The 22,044-nt window shown below is 40.3% G+C and overlaps 1 protein-coding gene across 7 annotated transcripts in view; it reads right to left on the bottom strand.

Moving 5' to 3' along the window:
• Window positions 1–246: 246 nt before the first annotated feature.
• The window catches only part of LOC133652576 (E1A-binding protein p400-like), a 39,218-nt gene continuing 17,420 nt past the window's right edge, over window positions 247–22,044 (bottom strand). Inside the window, exons 24-53 of one of the 7 annotated variants that reach the window (XM_062051490.1) lie at window positions 20,332–20,484; window positions 20,164–20,219; window positions 19,761–20,050; window positions 19,291–19,490; window positions 18,977–19,146; window positions 17,290–17,486; window positions 17,111–17,222; window positions 14,689–14,982; window positions 14,526–14,600; window positions 14,241–14,375; window positions 14,118–14,162; window positions 13,851–14,004; window positions 13,424–13,659; window positions 13,115–13,288; window positions 13,001–13,048; window positions 12,783–12,919; window positions 11,784–11,840; window positions 11,618–11,696; window positions 10,393–10,563; window positions 10,271–10,316; window positions 10,084–10,190; window positions 9,739–9,943; window positions 9,537–9,664; window positions 6,992–7,204; window positions 6,704–6,854; window positions 6,420–6,577; window positions 1,556–1,717; window positions 1,410–1,487; window positions 1,218–1,277; window positions 247–1,124 (exon numbers count right to left, since the gene is read on the bottom strand). In XM_062051490.1, the coding sequence (XP_061907474.1) occupies window positions 957–1,124; window positions 1,218–1,277; window positions 1,410–1,487; window positions 1,556–1,717; window positions 6,420–6,577; window positions 6,704–6,854; window positions 6,992–7,204; window positions 9,537–9,664; window positions 9,739–9,943; window positions 10,084–10,190; window positions 10,271–10,316; window positions 10,393–10,563; window positions 11,618–11,696; window positions 11,784–11,840; window positions 12,783–12,919; window positions 13,001–13,048; window positions 13,115–13,288; window positions 13,424–13,659; window positions 13,851–14,004; window positions 14,118–14,162; window positions 14,241–14,375; window positions 14,526–14,600; window positions 14,689–14,982; window positions 17,111–17,222; window positions 17,290–17,486; window positions 18,977–19,146; window positions 19,291–19,490; window positions 19,761–20,050; window positions 20,164–20,219; window positions 20,332–20,484 (4,259 nt within the window). In that variant the 3' untranslated portion in view covers window positions 247–956. Of the gene's footprint in view, window positions 1,278–1,409; window positions 1,488–1,555; window positions 1,718–6,419; window positions 6,578–6,703; window positions 6,855–6,991; window positions 7,205–9,536; window positions 9,665–9,738; window positions 9,944–10,083; window positions 10,191–10,270; window positions 10,317–10,392; window positions 10,564–11,617; window positions 11,697–11,783; window positions 11,841–12,782; window positions 12,920–13,000; window positions 13,049–13,114; window positions 13,289–13,423; window positions 13,660–13,850; window positions 14,005–14,117; window positions 14,163–14,240; window positions 14,376–14,525; window positions 14,601–14,688; window positions 14,983–17,110; window positions 17,223–17,289; window positions 17,487–18,976; window positions 19,147–19,290; window positions 19,491–19,760; window positions 20,051–20,163; window positions 20,220–20,331; window positions 20,485–22,044 lie in introns of all 7 variants that reach the window. The other 6 variants (XM_062051483.1, XM_062051486.1, XM_062051487.1 and 3 more) reach the window with 6 other exon arrangements.

Raw genomic sequence — 22,044 nt, 5'->3', positions numbered from 1 at the left:
TGTTGGGTTTTAGCAAATAAATTTCCCCAAAAAATCCAACTTATATATGTTTTTTTCCTTCTTTATTATGCATTTTCGGCCGGTGCGATATATACCCCGGAGCGACTTACAGTCCGGAAAATACGGTACTGAAAAAAGGAAAATAATCACACGGCTCCCCTTTAATAAAAATACAAATTACCTGTCATTTCCCACCAAGCAAAGCTAATTAATACGTTGCCGTGGTGGTCACGGCGTGTGTAAAAACTCCATAAGACTTCCTGGCACTCACAAGGGATTTAATGGAAAACCCAAAAAAAGATGTTTGTGTATAAAAACCAATCACTTTATTACAATTAGGCTGAAAAAAACCCCCAATGAAAACACGACTACTTTACAAGTACAAATGGTCTTTTTCACTTATATTTACATTTTTTTCTTTGACATTAATTAAAAAATAAACAAAACGAAATACGAACATGTTTACAGTGTACTTTCTGGAATAAAAAAACAAAGGACTAAAGTAACTATATTAACGTGCACTATTCTCCATTCATGATCTCAAGACAACAAAGGAATTTGACATGCGACTATTTAAGAATACAGCTCGAAATCAACACACCTCAGATTTGCGCCATGTTCTCTCGCGTCATGTTGGGGACTCGCCGAGGGGTCGTGCTTAGTTTTTTAACATTGAACATTTCAACAATTGAATAGCAAAATTAGAATCTCACCAGGGTGGACTTCCTGTCGGCATGACGTTGAAGCATCAGGATGCGTCTGATGAACGCCATCACGTTGAGTGTTGGATTAGAGGGAGGAAGAGAAGCCTTTGATAGATTCTGTATTGACGGTTGTTGACGTTGGGATCCAAAACAGTACAGTACGCTACAATCATAATTTACAATATTAATAATCGTGTGTACGTGTGCGTACTGCAGGAAAATACTTATTTAACTCGCTTTAGTGTGTTCCTCCTAACTGCTCCCCCCACTGGGTTTGGCAGGGTTTTTTGTTCTTATGCCGCCCTGGCGAGCTTGGCTCTTGTTGGGCTGCTGCTGCTGAACGGGCTGCGGCGCCGAGGAATCTGTGGCCGCCGAAGATGGAAGTTTCTGGGCTGGACTGTGGCTGGGTGGAGTCTGAATCTGCGGAGAGGAGGCTGCAGTCACCACCTGCTGCTGGATGATCTTCTGCTGGACAACCTGAACCGTCGTGGTGCCGGCGGGAATCATCTGCACCTGAGCAGGAGCCGACGTGGCCGTCTGGGTCAGGGTCACCGTCTGAGGTTGTGATTGGATCTGATGGAGGGGGGGAGAGACTAACATGATTATTGTGATTCTTTCCACTGCATTGTTGTGTGATGACACATTCATTCATGGATTCAGTAGAATGCAGGCCACGCCTTCCAGACACTTAATTGAAGGCCCTACCTGCTGCGGAGAAGACACAATTTGCTGAATGTTAGTCACAGTGGGCTGCTGCTGCACTATTTGGGGGACTTTTGCCACCTGACAAGAATAATAAATACTTAAAAAATGCCGCACAGTATTCCAAACAGTTTGTTCAAACAAACCACCTGAATTTGCTGAGCTCCTGTGGGTTTCTGAGTCTGGGCGATGGACGTAGTGAAGAACTGGGTCTTGATCCCTGGCTGAAGTTGGGTTGTGGTAGCGTAGGTCACCTTCTGTTGCTGCTGACTGGGCTGGGCTGCCTGCACGGTCACCTGCTGGGTGCCCATCTGAAGACATTGGGAAAAGAAAGCGAATGCACATATTCACACCAATGTTTGACAACCTTCATTTTCAAGACCCCTTTTTAGGTAAGATACAAATATTTTTCTGCCACCTATTCAATACCAATGAAATAACGAGTAGATTACACTACAAAGGATATCATATTTCGTAACTGATCGACAGTAGTTGGATGAATCTGCTTCATTGATCACTCATAAAATTTGCATTAGAACTTCCCTGTTGTTTGCTGGCTCGCCGAACCTATGAGATTTTTTTTTGGAGCGGGTTTGTGTTGCAAGTGCATTTGTCCAAGTCACAATGGGTGTGTGTGTATTACATAAAAAACTGAGATTAAAGATGCGCCATTTTGTGAGCGGTCTTATTTACGAGCTATGCTATGCCCATGCGCTGAGGCTACGTATATATATATTTTTTTTTTTAACCTTTATTTATAAACTGCAACATTTACAAACAGCTGAGAAACAATAATCAAAATACCGTATTTTCCGCACTATAAGGCGCACCTAAAAACCTTCAATTTTCTCAAAAGCTGACAGTGCGCTTTATAATTCGCCTTTTATACGGACCAATATTGAGCCACAATAGGTCTCGCAACTACAGGATGCATAAAGTAACCCCCGCCTCTACTGTAGAGTCTATTCTATGAACAAAGTTTTAAAATAGGCCATTCATTGAAGGTGCGCCTTTTAGTGTGGAAAATACGGTAATAGGGGTGTAACGGTACATGTATTTGTATCGAACCGTTTCGGTACGGGGGTTTCAGTTCGGTGCAGAGGTGTACCGAACGAGTTTCCACACGGACATATTAAGTAGCCTACTGCACGTTGTGTAAACAATACTCAAAATGCCGGACATTTGAGGCATTTAAGAAACTCCGCCCAGACAGCTCCGCAAAAGAGGACATGTCCGGTGAAAAGAGGACATATGGTCAGTCTATCATAGCCCGTTAGCTGCTAGCATGCTAGCAAAAGAGGACATGTCCGGTGAAACCCATGCTAGCAGCGATTGGGCTAGGTCCTGACCATAGGTCCTCTTTTCGCCGGACATGTCCTCTTTTGCGGGACTGTCCGGGCGGTGTTTCTTAAATGCCTCAAATGTCCGGCATTTTGAGTTAGGGTTGCGTGTATTTCCAATGTACGTTCAGGGTTAAGAAGGTTAAAAACAAAACAAATTGTGCATGCAGCAGCATTCGTGAGGGAGGGGGAGAGACAGAGAGAGCGAGAGAGTTGTGATAAACGCGCATGCGTCGTCAGGCTCAGATTTTATCGATAGATTTATCAGATTTAATTTTTTATTATCTATAGCAGGGGTGTCAAAAGTGTGCATTTTTGTAACATTTTCCTTGTTTTATTAGGCAAGTTGAAAGAACATGGCACCAGTATGCTGTTTTTTTTCAATAAAATACTGGAAAGGATAGAAATGTAGTTTGTCTCTTTTATCCAATTATTAATCGAAGTAATAATAGACAGATTAATCGATTATCAAATTAATCGTTAGTTGCAGCCCTAATGGAGTCCACTAACAAATATACATTTGAACAATTTTTTTATAATACTTTGTATCAGAAATAGCAACATTGGAGAATGCATGTGCATGTACAGTCTGACCCACAACTAGAGGATAGCGAAAAAGAAGAAACTTATTGACTACAGCTACGGACCGGCGCAAAAATCTTTGGGTAAAACTTTACCATGTATGGAGATATTCACACACATTACACTTGGGGAAAAATGTCACTAGTTGTACAAATGTCATTTCTTTGGAGGAAGTATGAAGGAAGGCAAGATTGTCTATAAAATATGTCTGCCATGCCTCCATGGTTTGATTTCAAATTTTTCGGGACTTATGCAGATACGAAATAAAACAAGTACCAATAGGTAAAAAAGTGGGTTTTGCATAATAAGTAACCTTTAATCTACTTGCCAGTTACTTTCTGTTGTAACATGTTCAATCTACACTTCTGTTAAAATGCACTAAGTAATTATTCTTCTGTTGTTTGGATACTTTACATTGGTTCTGGGCTATACAGTACATCCGGGAAGTATTCACAGCATTTCACTTTTTCCCCATTATGTAATGTTACAGCCTTATTCCAAAATGGAATAAATATATTTTTGTCCTCGATATTCTACAGACAATACCCCATGAAGACTATGTGAAACTTTTTATTTTTATTTCAAATGTATTAAAACTAAAAAAATCACATGTACATAAGTAGTCGTAGCATTTGCTCAATACTTTGTTGATGCACCTTTGGCAGCAATTACATTCATCTTAGTCTAGTCAGAGAGGTGACCAAGAGCCCAAAGGTCACTCTGTCGGAGCTACAACATTCCTCTGTGGAGAGAGGAGAACCTCCCAGAAGGACAACACTCTCTGCAGCAATCCACCAATCAGGCCTGTATGGTATGGTGGCCAGACGGAAGCTATTTCTAAATACAATTTTGCCAAAACACACCAGAAAGATTCTCAGATCATGAGAAACTAAATTCTCTGATTGAAGTCTTTGGCGTGAATGCCAGGTGTAATGTTCGGAGGAAACCAGTTTGTGAAGTAAATAACACAATAATGACAATGAACATTAAAATAGGAATATTTATAATAAAGTCAATAGTGCAAAATAACTAATAACAACTAATAAATAACTTGTTGCTCTTTTTTCCTGAGTATGTAAAATCAATAAAAAAATATTTAGCGGTAATGAAAAACAGAGATCTAATCATTGTTTGTGTCAACCATATATTTATACCACATCATTTACACCACATATCTATATCCATCTGTGCACCCGTTTACATTCAAGAGCTCTAGCTTAACAGATTAGCTATGCTTTTTTTGTATCCTCCTACGATGTGTAGTAGCATGCTTAACTATTCCTTGTCCTTCGATCCTCCAGTGACAATGATACTTGTAAGAAACAGTTGTTTGCTGCCATGAAAGCAAGGATACGTTTTTAGAAGCTGCAATGTGGAGGAACATAAGCCGCTAGCTCACTAGTGGTGACAATACATTACGTTGTGGACACCTTTGTTCGTTTGTCTCTGTAAAATTTGCAGGACACAGCTAGAATGTGTCATCATCATGCATTATCACTAGAGATGTCCGATAATGGCTTTTTTGCGGATATCCGATTTTACGATATTGTCCAACTCTTAATTACCGATTCCGATATCAAACGATACCGATATATACAGTCGTGGAATTAACACATTATTATGGTTAATTTTGTTGTGATGCCTCGCTGGATGCATTAAACAATGTAACAAAGTTTTCCAAAATAAATCAACTCAAGTTATGGAAAAAAATGCCAACATGGCACTGCCATATTTATTATTGAAGTCACAAAGTGCATTATTTTTTTTAACATGCCTCAAAACAGCAGCTTGGAATTTGGGACATGCTCTCCCTGAGAGATTGAGGTGGGCGGGGTTGGGGGTGGGTAGCGGGGGGTGTATATTGTAGCGTCCTGGAAGAGTTAGTGCTGCAAGGGGTTCTGGGTATTTGTTCTGTTGTGTTATGTTGTCATTCTTGTTTGGTGTGGGTTCACAGTGTGGCGCATATTTGTTACAATGTTAAAGTTGTTTATACGGTCACCCTCAGTGTGAGCTGTATGGCTGTTGACCAAGTATGCCTTGCATTCACTTGTGTGTGTGAAAAGCCGTAGATATTATGTGATTGGGCCGGCACGCCCCCAATATTGTTGTCTGGGTGGAAATCGGGAGAATGGTTGCCCCGGGAGATTTTCGGAAGTCTCCCGGGAAAATCGGGAGGGTTGGCAAGTATGACTGGGAGACGCAACTGCTCTGTACTTCTCCCTACGTCCGTGTACTACTCCGTACAACGGCGTTTTAAAAAGTCATAAATTTTACTTTTTGAAACCGATACCGATAATTTCCGATATTACATTTTAAAGCATTTATCGGCCGATAATATCGGCAGTCCGATCTTATCGGACATCTCTAATTATCACAATATAACGGTAGTGTTAAAAGCTCTATCGTTGGCCAAATGTACACTACCGTTCAAAAGTTTGGGGTCACATTGAAATGTCCTTATTTTTGAAGGAAAAGCACTGTACTTTTTAATGAAGATAACTTTAAACTAGTCTTAACTTTAAATAAATACACTCTATACATTGCTAATGTGGTAAATGACTATTCTAGCTGCAAATGTCTGGTTTTTGGTGCAATATCTACATAGGTGTATAGAGGCCCATTTCCAGCAACTATCACTCCAGTGTTCTAATGGTACAATGTGTTTGCTCATTGGCTCAGAAGGCTAATTGATGATTAGAAAACCCTTGTGCAATCATGTTCACACATCTGAAAACAGTTTAGCTCGTTACAGAAGCTACAAAACTGACCTTCCTTTGAGCAGATTGAGTTTCTGGAGCATCACATTTGTGGGGTCAATTAAACGCTCAAAATGGCCAGAAAAAGAGAACTTTCATCTGAAACTCGACAGTCTATTCTTGTTCTTAGAAATGAAGGCTATTCCACAAAATTGTTTGGGTGACCCCAAACTTTTGAACGGTAGTGTATATTGTTTATATGGTCTACATCGCGCAACCCTAGTGAGAAGTCGTTTGGTGCCACCTGCATGTATAACTTCTAGCTCTGATATAAGAGTGAAAAAAACATTCTATCTGGGCCAATACATTATTCATGAAAAATAATGATTTTCTACCTTTACCTTCTGCTGCACTGTGGCCTGTCCTTGTTGCGATTGTCCTGCCTTCTGTTGGGCTGCAGCTGCCGCCTGAACGGCCGCCTGCTGCTGCTTCTTCATCTGAAGCAGCTGCTGCACTTGCATTTGGGGAAAGGACGGGGTCAGCACAGGACCACCTGAAAAGAGAAGACAAAATGATGATTTGGAAATGATGGGACATATGTAAGCATGTACAGCATGTAATGCAAGCATGTAAGATGATGGGAGTTACAATCATTTTGAAAGAGGCTTTAGTAACACACCTGTTTTCTGGGCCTGGCCAATAGCCACACTAATGCCAGCTACAGTGACGGGCAGTGTGGTGACACCAGAGACCACAGGAGGCTTGGTGAGGGTCACCTGGGCCGTCTGACCTGCCTGTGCCTGAATCTGGCCTTGGGTGGGTACTCGAGTCTGCAACAATGAATTAAATATACCAATTTAGTCACATGATCATACAAAGAGGACGCTTTGCAAGAAAAGTTGGAATAGACTGAAAGTTTACAGAAGCAAAAATGTATAGAATTAAAAAGTCTACATTTGTGTCATACCAGTCTGGCCACTGTTGTACCCGTCAAGACAGTTCCAGGTCTCGGCGCTGCCACGGCTGCTAGCTGAGGATTAGTTTGGACCGCTTGTGACGGCTGCACTTGGACTGCCTGCTGGGCTCCTGCAGCCTGCTGGCCCTGAGCAGCAGCCACAGCTGCAGCTACCTGCTGCTGCTGCTGTTGCTGCAATTTATGTTTGTGCATCTTTAACAACTCCTGCAAACACAAATCACCCTGATTACCAGACTCGTATTTTATGCAAAATAGAATGATACATCAGTTTACAAGAACCTCACCTAACACATTTTTTGAGATACGAGCCGTCTCTCGGCTAATTTCTTACTTTAAGTTGTAAGCAAAAATTGGAGTTACGAGCCAGCTTCAGATACCTTCCCACCACTAGTTGGTGGATAGTAAATGTGAACGCTGTAAGATCCAACCAACTTCCAGTGTCTGGTATTTATTTAGCTAACAGCTAGCAAGATATAACTTTGTTTTTCCAACAATAGAAGTAAATAAAGGGAGCGTCACAAACAGTGCTGTGAAAAAGGGGATGATATTCATTGAATTAAAGAAATAAATCATAAATTTGATCAAGGTGTGTGTGTGTAACAGAGTTGGCAAAGCAGTGTAGCATTCCTACAATCTGCACGTACTGAAGGACAGTTAATCAGAGGACGTGTATTCATGCAAATATGGAGAAGCAGCTGGCAACTTGTTTTACCATGTAATAATAACGTACAGCATTTACAGAGGAGTACGGTATCTACTAGCTTCTCCGTCAAACACACCAACAGTTTCTCCATATTTTCATGATTTGTCACCCCTGTTTAGAAAATATTTTAACATCCTTGGTTGGCATTATAGCCTCTATTGACTCATTTGTAAGATGGACTCGCAATGCTACATTCAAACTGCTTTGCCAAATCTGGTACATGTAATACCTCGTCATGTTTTTTGATGATTTCTTTAATTCAATGAATATAATCCACTACTTATTCTTTACAGCAATGCCATTCACACTCACTCTTTGTTCCCATGGTTGGAAAAAACTAAGTTATGTCTTGCTAGCTATGAGCTAATGCTAAGGAGTGTGACACTGGATGTTTTGGCTGGATCTTACAGGGATCGCTGTGAAATTCACTACACCAACTAGTGTAGTAAAAGGCTTGTCATCCAAATTGTTGCTCAAAGCCTAAAGAATAAGCTGAGAGACAACTTGTGTCCCAAAAACGTAAGCTTGTGAGCCGAGGTACAACTACCTGTATTTTGTAGTTGTTTTGGTACATTCCATAGTAATGTTTTTGATACAATATTTAATATCTACAAGTGTTTTTTTCTTATTAAAAGCATGTTACATGTTAAAATTGTGGTGTTTGGGGCACCCAGCATGGAAGAATGGAATTTCAATCAATTTCATTGGGGAACATTGATTTGGCATACAAGTGCCGTATTTTTCGGATTATAAATCGCAGTTTTTTTCATAGTTTGGCCGGGGGTGCAATTTATACTCTGGAGCGACTTATGTGTGAAATTATTAACACATTACCGTAAAATATCAAATAATATTATTTATCTCATTCACGTAAGAGACTAGGCGTATATCAGCAATCGTCACACACACACACGTCAACCAATAAAAATTCGGCGGAGGCGGGTCATGGCAGAAGTGCATTTTGAAAAAAAAGATGCTACCTGCTACTACTTCCGTACCTATGAAAATTGATCATTTCAACATTGGCGGTAACTTATAAAAACTGAGAAGGGCTTTAAGGCAGTCCTGCGCAACCTGTGGGAGCAGTGGATGATGGATAGAGAGCACAGCTTCACGGCAACCGGGAGAATGCGCCATGCAACTTTTCTGGATGTCATTGGATGGATCGACAAAGCATGGGCTTCAGTGACAACCGAAACCATCCTGTCCGGATTCAGAAAGGCTGGAGTAATTGGAACTCCAACTGACGATGACTCTGACGTAAGCGACGTACCGATAGAAGAGGAAGCGGCGCATTGTCTACCTAAGGAGTTGGCAAAGTTGTTTCGAAGAGACACCGACGAAGAAGATTTCAGTGGATCTAGAGATTAGGAGTGACAGATTTTTTGGTAAACGTATAGCATGTTCTATATGTTATAGCTATTTGAATGACTCTTACCATAATATGTTATGTTAACATACCAGGCACGTTCTCAGTTGGTTATTTATGCGTCATATAACGTACACTTATTCAGCCTGTTGTTCACTATTCTTTATTTATTTGAAATTGCCTTTCAAATGTCTATTCTTGGTGTTGGATTTTATCAAATAAATTTCCCCAAAAAATGTGACTTATACTCGAGTGCGACGTATATATGTTTTTTTCCTTCTTTATTATGCATTTTCGGCCGATGCGATTTATGCTCCGGAGCGATTTATAACCCGAAAAATACGGTATTTTGAGTAAGGAGCGCCGTCACATGGGTCAAGGTACCCATTTACATGTTACTTTATTAAAAGCATCTCCATTTATCGGCTTACCCCATTAGCTTGTGTTAGGATGTTAGTTTTTACCTGGGGTTTGCTTACAGCTTTGATCTGAGGAGAAGCCGCCTGCTGCTGCTGTTGTAGTTGCTGTTGCCGAAGCATCTGCAGGTGGGCTGGGGTGAGGGCTTTTCCTTGTGCCAGCTGCATTCCTGTAGCTTGACAGAGTATAGCACATTCAGACTACAGAATACTTACAGGATCAAACCAATGCCAATATTCACTTTATTACCTGATGTTACTTGACTGACAAGTGGTCGAGTCTGAGCTTGGACTGGGCTCAGAGTGGTTGAAACGACTGCTGATGCGGTCACTGGGGTAACCGATCGTACGCCCTGCCCTGTAGCTATGGCAACCACTTCGGCAGGGGTAGCAGAAGCCGTAACGGCTCTTTGTTGTGCATGGACCACCTGTGCTCCAGCAGCAGGACCAGCGGACTGATGAAACAACAGACATTGCTAGTTAAAATCCCTCTAGTCCACAGGTTGTCTGCATGCTGTTTAAAGGTGATTATGTGCGTCACAATTTCTCTTAGCCAGTGGGAGGATGAGCTAAGTGACATATGAACATGACTTACAGGCAGGGAGCCTGGTATGACTGGAGATGCCAGACGTTTGTTGGCCTGGAAGGGGCTTGGAGGCACTCCAGCCACTGTGTTCACAATCACATTCCCCCCGACAGCGGCTGTTAGACCACACCAAGGGAAATAAATCAATTACAGGAAAAGGCACAAATACTTTAATATAAAACACGTGTCTACACACCAGCCTGGATGGTTGTGCCCACAGTAGCATTTTTGATGGCTCCAGCCTGAAAAACAGGAGGCGTGTGTAAAGGCAGCTGCATGTTTTGGATGGCCAAATGCATATGGTGGTTCGATTCTCACCAGGACAGCTGCATTAGGGACAGCTGTGGCTCCAGCCACTGCAGCAGCCTGAGGGACCTGAGCCTGGGCAGCAGCAGGGGTCTGGGACTGGTTAGACGCAGTTTGGGCCTGGGGAGCACCAGCCTGCTGCTGCTGTGCCAACTGCTGAGCTTTCTGCTGCTCCGCCAAGGCCTACATGCCAACACAGACATACGCAATGGCTAAAAATTAAATACGACCAAACCAACTGTACTTTGATACAGTACTAGTACTAAATGATGATTCTGTACACACCTAATGTTTAACATCAATGAAATTAGGTTGAATAGCATCTATACTTTGAAGCAATGTAGGCATGATGGACCAGTAAGCAAAGGGGAAAATGTATTCATGCCCAATAGGTTTGTTGTACATGAGTGGCTAGAGCGGGGGTCGGCAACCCGCGGCTCTAGAGCCGCATGCGGCTCTTTAGCGCCGCCCTAGTGGCTCTCTGGAGATTTTTCAAAAACGTATGAAGAATGGAAAAAGATGAGGGGGAAAAAAAATCAATTTTTTTGTTTTAGTATGGTTTCTGTATGAGGACAAACATGACACAAACCTCTCTAATTGTTATAAAGCACACTGTTTATATTAAACATGCTTCACTGATTCGAGTATTTGGCGAGCGCCGTTTTGTCCTACTTATTTTGGCGGTCCTTGAACTCACCGTATAGTTTGTTTGCATGTATAACTTTCTCCGACTTTCTAGGACGTGTTTTATGCCACTTTTTCTGTCTCATTTCGTCCACCACACTTTTAACGTTGTGCGTGAGTGCACAAAGGTGAGTTTTGTTGATGTTATTGACTTGTGTGGAGTGCTAATCAGACATATTTGGTCACTGCATGACTGCAAGCTAATCGATGCTAACATGCTATTTAGGCTAGCGATATGTACATATTGCATCATTATGCCTCATCTGTAGCTATATTTGAGCTCATTTAGTTTCCTTTAAGTCCTCTTAATTAAATGTATATCTCATGACACATGTAATATGGCTTTTAATTTTTTGCGGCTCCAGACAGATTTGTTTTTGTATTTTTGGTCCAATATGGCTCTTTCAACATTTTGGGTTGCCGACCCCTGGGCTAGAGGAAGTAAGTAAGATGATAAATAACTTGTATTAAAAGGTGAAAAAAAGCAAATACATTTTCCGAACAATTGATCAAGGAAATTTGTTGGACTGTCCATCATTATCATCACAATCACCTTTTTCTCTTTGGCAATCCTCTCAGCACGCTGAGAAGCTACCTGAATTGGGGGGAGGGGCTTGTCGTAGCTTATCCCACTGTGGACAACAGACACTTCTTAGATTTTTGTTCAGTGTTAGATTGTACACAACAAGGGGGAAAATACAATATAACATTCAGTGTACCTTTCTGCCAACACAGAGGCATGTTTGGGATTCTTCTGGAATGGATTCATGCCTAGCCTGTAAGAAGTGCAAATTTGAAGACGTTCAAAGATACACAGAAAATGATATAATTTTTTTTGTTGATAGAACCAAGTGCAGCGTTCCCTCGATTTTTAAAAATTCCTCCCGTGGTAAGTGAATTTCCGCGAAATAGAGACGCTATTTTTTTATAATTATAATATGCATTTAAAGTCTTTATAAGCCAATGTCGACGAATGGTGCGACCAGACCGGCTGGCGCTGTGTCGCCTTGGAAACTCAAAACGAAAGTGTCACGCTTTGCAGAACGCAGACTTTCTTACCTTCGCCAAAGAGGTTATGTTTTGGCCTGGGCTTATTTGTCGGTTTGTTAGCAACATAACTCAACCAGTTATGGACAGATTTAATGTCCAAAAAACCATAATTTTTTTCTACGATGGGTACAATCATACTTTACTTCCTGCTTACGGCGTTCAACGCCCCCATCTTGCCATTCCCGGGCTGTGCAGAGGATTCTGGGAGTGTTAGTTTATTTACAGACCTGACTAACGCTGAAGGACCAGAAGAAAACTAAACTCACTAAGGTTTTGTTTGATAACATTACACGTCACTGTATTATTGAGAAGACTTTGAAACCGAAAACCTGCTGTATTTATAACACTGTTACATCCCTGGACTTACACAAAAATACAGGTAACAAAAAGTAAGGAAAGTTGTTTTTGCATCATAATAATCCCCTTTAAAACACTTTATACAATCTATAAGACCTACGTAATTTTAACATTAAAACTTAAATGGACATTCAAATCTCAATACTGAATAAAAACCGCAATGAATTGAGACCGAGTAAGTGAACTGCAAAGTGGCGAGGAAACACTGTAGTTAATTGATCAAAATCAGTTTTACCACAATAATTACATTTCAGATTGAACTACAATTATGTTATTTGAAATAAATTATGTTTTAAGGAAGTTTTACTCACAGTGGCTTGATGGGTGGGCTCCTCTTACTGGCTATAATTTTCATGAGCTCAAAACGACTGTTGTAGAGCTGAATCTGAGTGGCATTGTCGTCTTGCGTGTAGATCTGACATGTCCTTAGAGGACGGCTATTCTTAGACTGTGTGAAGAGACAGGCACATGAGATCAATAATTAAACAGTAGAAGAAATAAATACAAACAAAACAAGAGGAAAATGCACCTTGTAGATGCTCTTTGTTTTCTTCTTGGGGTTTGCTTCATACAACAACTACAAACAGTTTGAAAAATGTTAGGAAACAAAAAACAATTGTCATTTTGACAGAAGCAGCACTACCTTGCCCTCCTCTCTGGGAATGATGACATTCTCGTAGCGGGTACGACACTGTTTGGGAGAGCGGTAGATGCGGCTGCAGGAGTTCACCACATCACTCACCAGATCCCAATTGGGAGTGTGAGCAGGAGACACAATTGTCAGATTCAGAGGCAGCTCCAGAAGTTGTTTAACAGCCTGTAACAAACATACAATTACTCTTTGAATAGACGTACAAAATTGATAACATGTGTTTTGCTGAGATGTATTCATTTCTAAAAACGATGCTTGCACAGCACATATGTTCATGGGAAAGGTTAATGGTGTCAGCACCTGAAGCAGAGCCCAGTCTTCACTGATGAGCCACTCTGGGTTGTCCTGACCGACCTCCATAGCAGGTTTAACCAGCGAGGGCAGGGGCTTGGCAAAGGGTGCCTGCTGCTTGAGGGAGAAGTTCTTTTTCTGATCCTTTCCTTCTCTGCGAACCTTCAGCATGCTGGCCTTTTCGAAAAGGGAACGTGGAGGAATAACTGTTTCCCCGTGGCCCTTTTTCTTCTTCCTGGCTGCTGCTGGACCAATATTTGAGTGAAAAGAAAGGTGAACGTGGGAGTTATTTTCAATAATTAATTTCTTGTGAACTATAAGCTGTGTCCCCTATTCACCAAAATTGGCCAGCAACAAATACTGCAGATGTGCACGTACTTCTACATATAATCAAATTATATGAAGACAAATAAATGGCAATTGAAGGGACAATTACCAGAGGGGTCCAGTTTGAGTCTCTTTTGCTCCTTGCGGATGTAGATAGGAGGCAGTTTGGACTCAGGGATAGGGGTTGTGTCATACATGAGGCACATTACAGAGTCTATGTAAATGTCATTGTCATCCTGTGGTGGCGTAGGTGGAGTCCAAACCTATTTTGGGAAATGTTGAATAAAAATGTCACAAAGATAAAATCCAAAGGAAGAATGTGATCTCTAAGAAAACTGGAAAGTGTGTGTCTGTTATCTTTTAAATCAGCTCTTACCGGCATGATTTCTGTGTGTCCATCCTCAGCATCAAATACATACTCCTGTTAAAATGCAGACATATGCTCCAATCAGACAACAGTTTTAAACAAACCAGATAAACGACCAAAACGACCACCCACCATGTTGTAAGCATCCTCTCTGGTGTAGGTGAAGAGCTCTTCATCTCCCTCCATCATCTGCCGCTCTTGTTGCTCCTCTTTCAGTTTCTGCAGCTGCTGCAGCTCCCAGCCTCTCTTAGAGCACTCCAGTTGCTCCTTAGTATAATCACCAATGAGTCAATGCAAAGTCTCAACATCTGACATCACCATCACCACTACAACAATTACTCAAATATGCCATTTTTATATTCACAGACCACTTAGCTATACATCTTAGTTTGTATTCTTCATAGTTCTTTACAGTACCTTGAGGACAGTTTCATCTTTGCTGATGTGGAGGTACTCCAGGTAGTGTAGGGCGTACCTTTCAATTGGTGTGAGCTGTTTGAAGGATGCAGAAACAAAAATAAAAACATAAACAAAAATTAACTTGTCTTTTGTTACAACTACAAGCAAAAAACGAGGTTACCTGTTCCATAATTGCATTAAGCTCCTCAATCTCAGCAGGCTCTTCTTTATTCTGGCCCTCTGACTCCACATCAAACTTTTCAGAATGCTTGCCTGGTATCTCTACCTGCTCCATTTTCTCATCTTGTGTTTCTGGTAAATCATCCAAATTTATGCTATGTAGAGCTTGGATGTAGGGCCTAGCCACCTTAGGGGATATGGTCTCGGAGGCTGAGGGCTCCTGATGAAGGACCACAAACTCCTCCACTTTCTCCCCCGAGCCGGCCTCTACCTCAAACAAATCCTGGATCGTCCTCTAGAATTAGATCAGAACACGGTGTGTTACCTTAAGTAAAAAGATGGGTATGGTTTCTTTTGACTTGGGTTGTGCGCAATGACAGTATTAAATAATGGAGGTAGGCAGGGCCGTAACTAAGATTTAACAAATACCGAAGTCAACAATCGGTTGTCCAAGAGAAGCTTTGAAAGGCTAAAATCATGGGTATTCCAGCACCATATAAATAATGTCCTTGGACCAATCATGTTTTAAGTGCACATCCTGCCCATTAAACACATAAAAACAAAATATTGTATCATCTTTATGCTGATGATACACAAATCTATGTCCCTCTAAAAAGGGAAAGTGACATGTTTAAAATCCCTTTTAAATAGTCAGGATGACGTAAAAGCATGGTTGGCAGTAAACATCTTAAATTTAAATGAGAATAAGACGGAAGTAATTTTGACTCAAAAGTTAACCAGAATGCTCACCCCAATGACCTGGTCCCCGATGCCTTATTTTAAACCCACAGTCACAAATCTTGGTTTTAAGTTCGACAATGATTTTAAATTGGAACAGCCGATTAACTCTGTTGTACGCTCCAGTTTTTATCACACCAAGACTTTTAGCAAAAATGTTATCAGTTTTATCTTTTAACGACTTTGAGCAGGTAATTATTGCTTTTATTTCATCACGTTTGGACAACTGCAATTCCTTCTCTGCTGGTATGAACCAGGCCTCAATCGCTCTATTGCAATTAGTCCAAAATGCTGCTGCTCGCCTTTTGACTGGCACTAAAAAACATGAGCACATTAACCCCATTTTAGCATCCTTTCACTGGCCAGTTCATTTTAGAATACATTTTAAAATGTTATTGGGTTTTTTTTAATCTCTTAACGGATTAGCGCCACAATATATGCCAGACCTGCCAGACCTTTTAAAAATCTACACCACCACAAGGTCTCTGAGGTCAGCTGATCAATTTCTTCTTGTCGTCCCAAAGACACGATTAAAACCCAGGGAGGAATCGTGCATTATATGCTGTGGCTCCAAAACTATGGAACGATATCTCTCTTGCTATTTGGACAGCTCCCTCTTTAATGACTTTTAAATCACATCTTAAAACATATTTTTATTCCTTGGCTATTAAATCAGCAAGAGAGTTGTGATTTTACTCTCTTAATTTATTTTATGTATTTATTTTTAGTTAAATGTTTTTTAGAATTGACTCACCTTAGTTTTATCCTGCTTCTAAATGTGTGTTTTTACTCCTGTGCAGCACTTTGTGAGACTATTATTGTTTTTTTAAAATGTGCTATATAAATAAAGTAAATTGGATTGGATTGGAACAAAAGCTTATTTTGGAGGTATAACTATCATGTGTTGTATTATCCAACATCTTTGACAATCTGCATGATTTTGTAATAGTCCACTTTTTCTATTAATATGACGAAGTTTAGCGTATTAACCAATGTTGACAAATTTAAAAACCCTACCAAAATTTCCATCACGGCCGGGATTCGAACCAAAGACATTCTGCTTTGCAAAGCAAGAACTAATTACGCCCGCCACGGGAAGTGTATGCGGAACATTTGTGTTTATATTCTAATCAGTAACAGAGCATGTTGCTGCCAGGAATACGTTTGGGGTAAAAATGGGATATTAAGCACCTTGTCATTCAAAAATTTACATTTTAATGCGCTTCTTCACGCAAGACTGGCCACCCCACTGATCACACAGCACGTGTTCTGCATTTAGGGCGGAGTGGCACCTGATTGACACAACAAAGGTATTATCCCGACAGAGTTTCACATCAATTTCATTCAGGTGAAACCAACATTAGTTACGTCAGTATCAATTATTGTTAACGTTATGTTGACAGCAGATTTCGGAACGGATAATGTCTAAAGTAAAAGTGGACTTCATTGCGTTAAGTTGTTAGAGTGACCAAAGATTGTATATCGAGAGAGGATGATCGACCCCATGGTGTTGTACAGCGCACACAATGTCCTACAAAAAGTATATTTGCAGTCAGTTATATCATCTTCTTTTTGTCACTTAAAAAAAATGACAAGGGACATGACCTCGGTGTCCTCAATGGTAGTTACGGCCATGGAGGTAGGCACTGTCATTGAAGGATCAAACAAGGATGAGCTGAACTTACTTGTGTAAGGAAAGCCAGGGTGAAGTCAGTGCCCTGTGCAGCCACCTCTCTGATCAAGTCCTTGGTTCCGTTCTTTAATAGTTTCTCTTCAATGGAGTTCCCACTCTCCAATCTAGGAAAACATACACAAAAATGCTTGGAAAACGTCCAGCTACTATACTTATAATATTATTTATTACCTGTAAATGTGTATATCCTTAGAGCGCCCAATTTTGTCACACCATTCCTGAGTGTGGGCATCTATACTGGGATTGAGGTCTGTGTCATAGAAAATGATGGCGTCTGCATCAAACACAGTTCCAACTGCCGTGCAGCAGTGGTTTGTCAAGATGCTACAGAAAATCTGCCTGTTCCTGTTAAAGCTCTTTATAGTCTCCTGCAAAAACATTACGTATAAGCAGAGTGGGACAAAGAGCAAAGTTATTAAAAAAAACATTTTAGAATTCACAAAAACCACACTACCATGTAGTATTATAAAAAAAAGACAGAAAGTTAGAGTGTGGTGTCATTGTCTTACTGTGTGCAACTATTCAGGGCACAGAAAAATATAAATATGTTCAATGTCTTGTAGAGCCAGAACACTACATTATAATAATAAATGATAAATGGGTTATACTTGTATAGCGCTTTTCTACCTTCAAGGTACTCAAAGTGCTTTGACAGTATTTCCACTTTCACCCATTCACACACACATTCACACACTGATGGAGGGAGCTGCCATGCAAGGCGCTAACCAGCACCCATCAGGAGCAAGGGTGAAGTGTCTTGCCCATGGACACAACGGACGTGACTAGGATGGTAGAAGGTGGGGATTGAACCCCAGTAACCAGCAACCCTCCGATTGCTGGCATGGCCACTCTACCAACTTCGCCACGCCATCGACATCAGGAGGTCCTTGTGTTAGACAAGGAGGCAATAATGTCTCTGAATGCATATTAAACTGCACATTACAAAGTTGTTTGGCTACGGTAGAGGTGGCCCTGAAAAAAAACAACCTATTGGCTCCCATTTAAATTGGGTTTTGCCCTTCAAAGCCTTCCTGCATCCAGAGACTTACACCCTGCGTTAACAAAAACAAAAATAACAATAACAAAAACGTTAAAAAAAAAAAATTGTAATAAGAACAATAAAAATAAAAATAGAGTTAATCACTTTAGTATTGTTTATATACTATGTTAGATATCAATAACATCGATATCTGAATCAATCATCCCTTCTTTGTATTGAAGACTTAGCAGTTGGCTTCTTGTGTCGTCCTACAGCACTGACTACAATGGCGTACTGTGCAAAGCACTTTGGGTAAATTTCTACCATAAATGGAGAGATCAGCTGACGTCACAATTGGGAAAAACGTGACTATTGGGGTAAATTCCAAACGGCTTGTTTGAAGGAATTATGAAGGAAGGTAAGATTGTTTTATAAATATCTCCGCTATGCCTCCATGTTTTGATTTAAAATTTTCGTTACTTAAGCAGATCCCAAATATATAAAGACAGGTACCAAAAAGTAATAAAAGTTGGTTTTGCATAATTTTTAAGTAGAAATCTTTGGGAACTGTACACACTAGGACACAGCTGCGGTAACGATCGACTGGGCTCAGCAGCTTATCAGACAATCAGTTACCGGTACTTAAGGCAATCATCACCGTTATCCCATGATCAGATTGGGACATATCTAATCCTTATAAATGTTGACATGAAGTAAGCTCTATGTGAATGGGCAGTGTTGGCCTGTCCTGGGCTACAGTCTACCAAACTCCTGATTTCATAGTGGTCTATGACAGCATGTATTATGTCATAAGGCTACATTTCTGATATGAGAAAATACACTTCACTACATAAGACTGTTAAATTAGTTTTTTTGTACCTGTTGTTCATCTGGAGTGTAGCTTTCATCCACCCGCACGTAAGTGAGTTGCCTATAATCAAGAAATGCCTCCAGGATGTCAAGCATCTTCACCATTTGAGTGGTGATGAGGACGCGGCGATTGTCCGACCTAAGCTTCTGCAGTAGAATGGCCAGAGCTTCTAATTTACCTTTAGAATAAGAAAAGATATATAGTTAACATTGTTTTGTAGAATGTCTTTCCATGTGGAAAAAGTGCACATCATTGGAACAGAGAAAACTGACCCTGATGATTTTGCAGAGGTAGTAACATGTAAGTCGAGAATCCATCTTACCTGAGTCCATCTGCATTAGATGAAGGTCAAGGGAAAAGCGATCATTCCCAGTCACCAAGCGGTGTATTTCAGAAGTATGGGGCGCAAAAGCTTCCTGCAGTTGGCGATGAAGTAACTTTTGTTCACAGGTGTAGGCGACTGGAGGATTGGCTGCATACAAGTCAAGAGGCGGAGCTACAGCTGGAGGCACCACACATAATCTTGAAAGAGACAAAGAGGTATATTTTTTGTCAGACTTGGAAAAGTATGCCCACTAAACACAAAGTTGGTTTACTTAACCATAAAGAATATCAACTATGATGATCTGACTTCATGTTTTAATGTGCTTTAATCTAATACTGTAATAGCCCAAATAACGACGGATAATTCATATGTCCAAAATGCCCTCAAATTATACAGTATACTATATACACAATAGTGTTAAGAGTATTGGCTGATCACGTCTAATTGTGAGCAACTGCAGTACGCACCTCTTTACAAGGCTACTAGTGGCTTGCATGCGGTCCTCAGTAGAGAACAGAGTAGACTGTAGTGTAGAAGTGGTTGCCACACAGTTTTTCTGGGCCCTGATGCAGCTCTCTCTGCCCACCCACATCCATCCTCCAGCAGTCAAAGCAGAGTGACCAGGCTCGGAGGTCACAGTGCACACCTCCAACAAGTCAGACCCATACAAAACTCTGCGGCTGCAGCGTCGCTCATTTGCTTCAAAAAGGAGGCTCAAACGTCGCTTTGCTTGACGACTCTTCTCTTCTGAGGACTCCTGTTAATCAAGGCCACAATAGGTTGAGATTACTTACAAAGCTACCATCTTAAAATGTTCCTCTCTCTTCAATGTCATTTTTCAAAACAAAATCTTGAATGTAATGTGCAAACCTGTGTGGAAGCAGTGCACAGCCTAGTAGGGCCTGCTGTAGCATTTGTAGTCAAACCTAATAGAAACACACAATGTGAGCTGAAACACATTCTGGCAAGTTGCATGCTATTGTAAAACCTGCTTTACAGGACAAGATGTATGATATGAAATGATAATGGATGAGTCACCTTGCTGGACTGTGGGCAGAGTTGGATGAGGTGCGCTGGGGGAAGCTGAGGCATTGGCGTTAGGGACAGCTTGTGCCATTGTTTGCATTACCATAGACCCCTGAGGCCTGATGATTTGTTGCCCAGGAGCTGACACCATTTGCAGAATGTTTCCTAAAACCATCATATATTGAGAATTACAATGGGTGCTAATTTGAAAGCCAACTTCCATTTATTTTTATTATAAATACCATTTACAAACTACAATTAGGGGAAAAAATAGTTGATTTTTTTAACATGAACCTAAGCAGTAGCACGCACAATTATGATGTTTAAAATGATAACGGTTAAGAATGCCAGAGAATATTAGTTAGTGATGATTGTGATTAACACTGTTAATATGTTGAAAGCCTCTCACCCCACACACTTTTGGCTACAACACGTCAGAAAGCAATAAACGCGTAATAATATATATGTAAATATACATATATACATACATATACACACATATACAGGGCTCAAATTTTACCATGGCAAGTGCCGCAACCCCTTTGTGACTTGCCGTAATGCCCTAAAAAATTGACCAGCATTGACGGCAAGAACATGTCATGATCGCCCTTGACTTTTTACTTGTTAATGGACTAGGGATGTAACAATAAACGGTATAATGATAAACTGTGGTAAAATTCCAGACGGTTAGTAATACTGTTTAAATGTTTTATTTTTACATCAATACTAGCTAAATGTTTTGTCATTTCATTGAATTGAACACTGGCTAAGTTGTCGGTGAGGCACAAAGATTGTATGTTGGATGTGAGAGGTATCACTCCTCTTTATTTCTGTTGGCCAAACTGTTGCACTGAAGTACATGGTTGTTGTTGAAGAACAAAGCTTGTTTGACTTTATTCATTAGCCAAACTGCTTTGTGTTTTATTTTGATATTAAAAAGTAAACACCATGTTTTTTTCATTCTACAAAGTAATTACTTGAATAACCATTCATGTGACGTAGCATTTTGTTAATGTTTTATGGTGTATATTTAATTCCTATACGACCGGTTTCTGCTCAAAACTCTCAATGGATCTGTCCAGTACAACATGTACACACATTAGTACATGTAGTATTTATTTATAGTATTATTTTGTTTCTGCCATATTACTTTGTTTATAATTCTTGTGTTGCATTCATATTCACATTCAACTTTCTACTTGAGGTACATATATACATTTTGAATGTGTTTGTGTTTTAAAAAAAATACAACTTGCTTAAAAGATTTCAGTATAAGTAGTTTTTGAAAATTTTGAGCACATTTAAAATTACCGCGATAATAATGATAACCGTGATAGGAAATGTTCACACCGTAACATCCTATAATGGACAATTCTAGCGTAATTGCTTCGTCGAATAAATTGATAAAAACACCCTTTTTTCCGACATTTTCTACTGTTTAAGACATTGCATAATTAACGTTAATTGGTATAAACAACACGGGCGCAGCCATTTAGGAAGCGTGTGTCAAAGGTTAACCAACTACGAGAACAGCCGAGTTGTTCTGGGATTTTCCGAGAGATACACGAGTTCCATCAGGGTCTGGAAGTATGTCAGGTGTTCGGCCCATTTTTTTTCATGTGTGTACATATGTATCTGTGTATATACGGTATATATATATATATATATATATATACACACACACAGTATATTATATATATATATATATATATATATTTTTTTTAC

Source organism: Entelurus aequoreus, linkage group LG06, assembly GCF_033978785.1.
Source record: "Entelurus aequoreus isolate RoL-2023_Sb linkage group LG06, RoL_Eaeq_v1.1, whole genome shotgun sequence".
Taxonomy (NCBI): Eukaryota; Metazoa; Chordata; class Actinopteri; order Syngnathiformes; family Syngnathidae; genus Entelurus; species Entelurus aequoreus.
The sequence above is the reverse complement of the archived record's forward strand: the minus strand, read 5'-3'. Positions and strand labels throughout refer to the sequence as shown.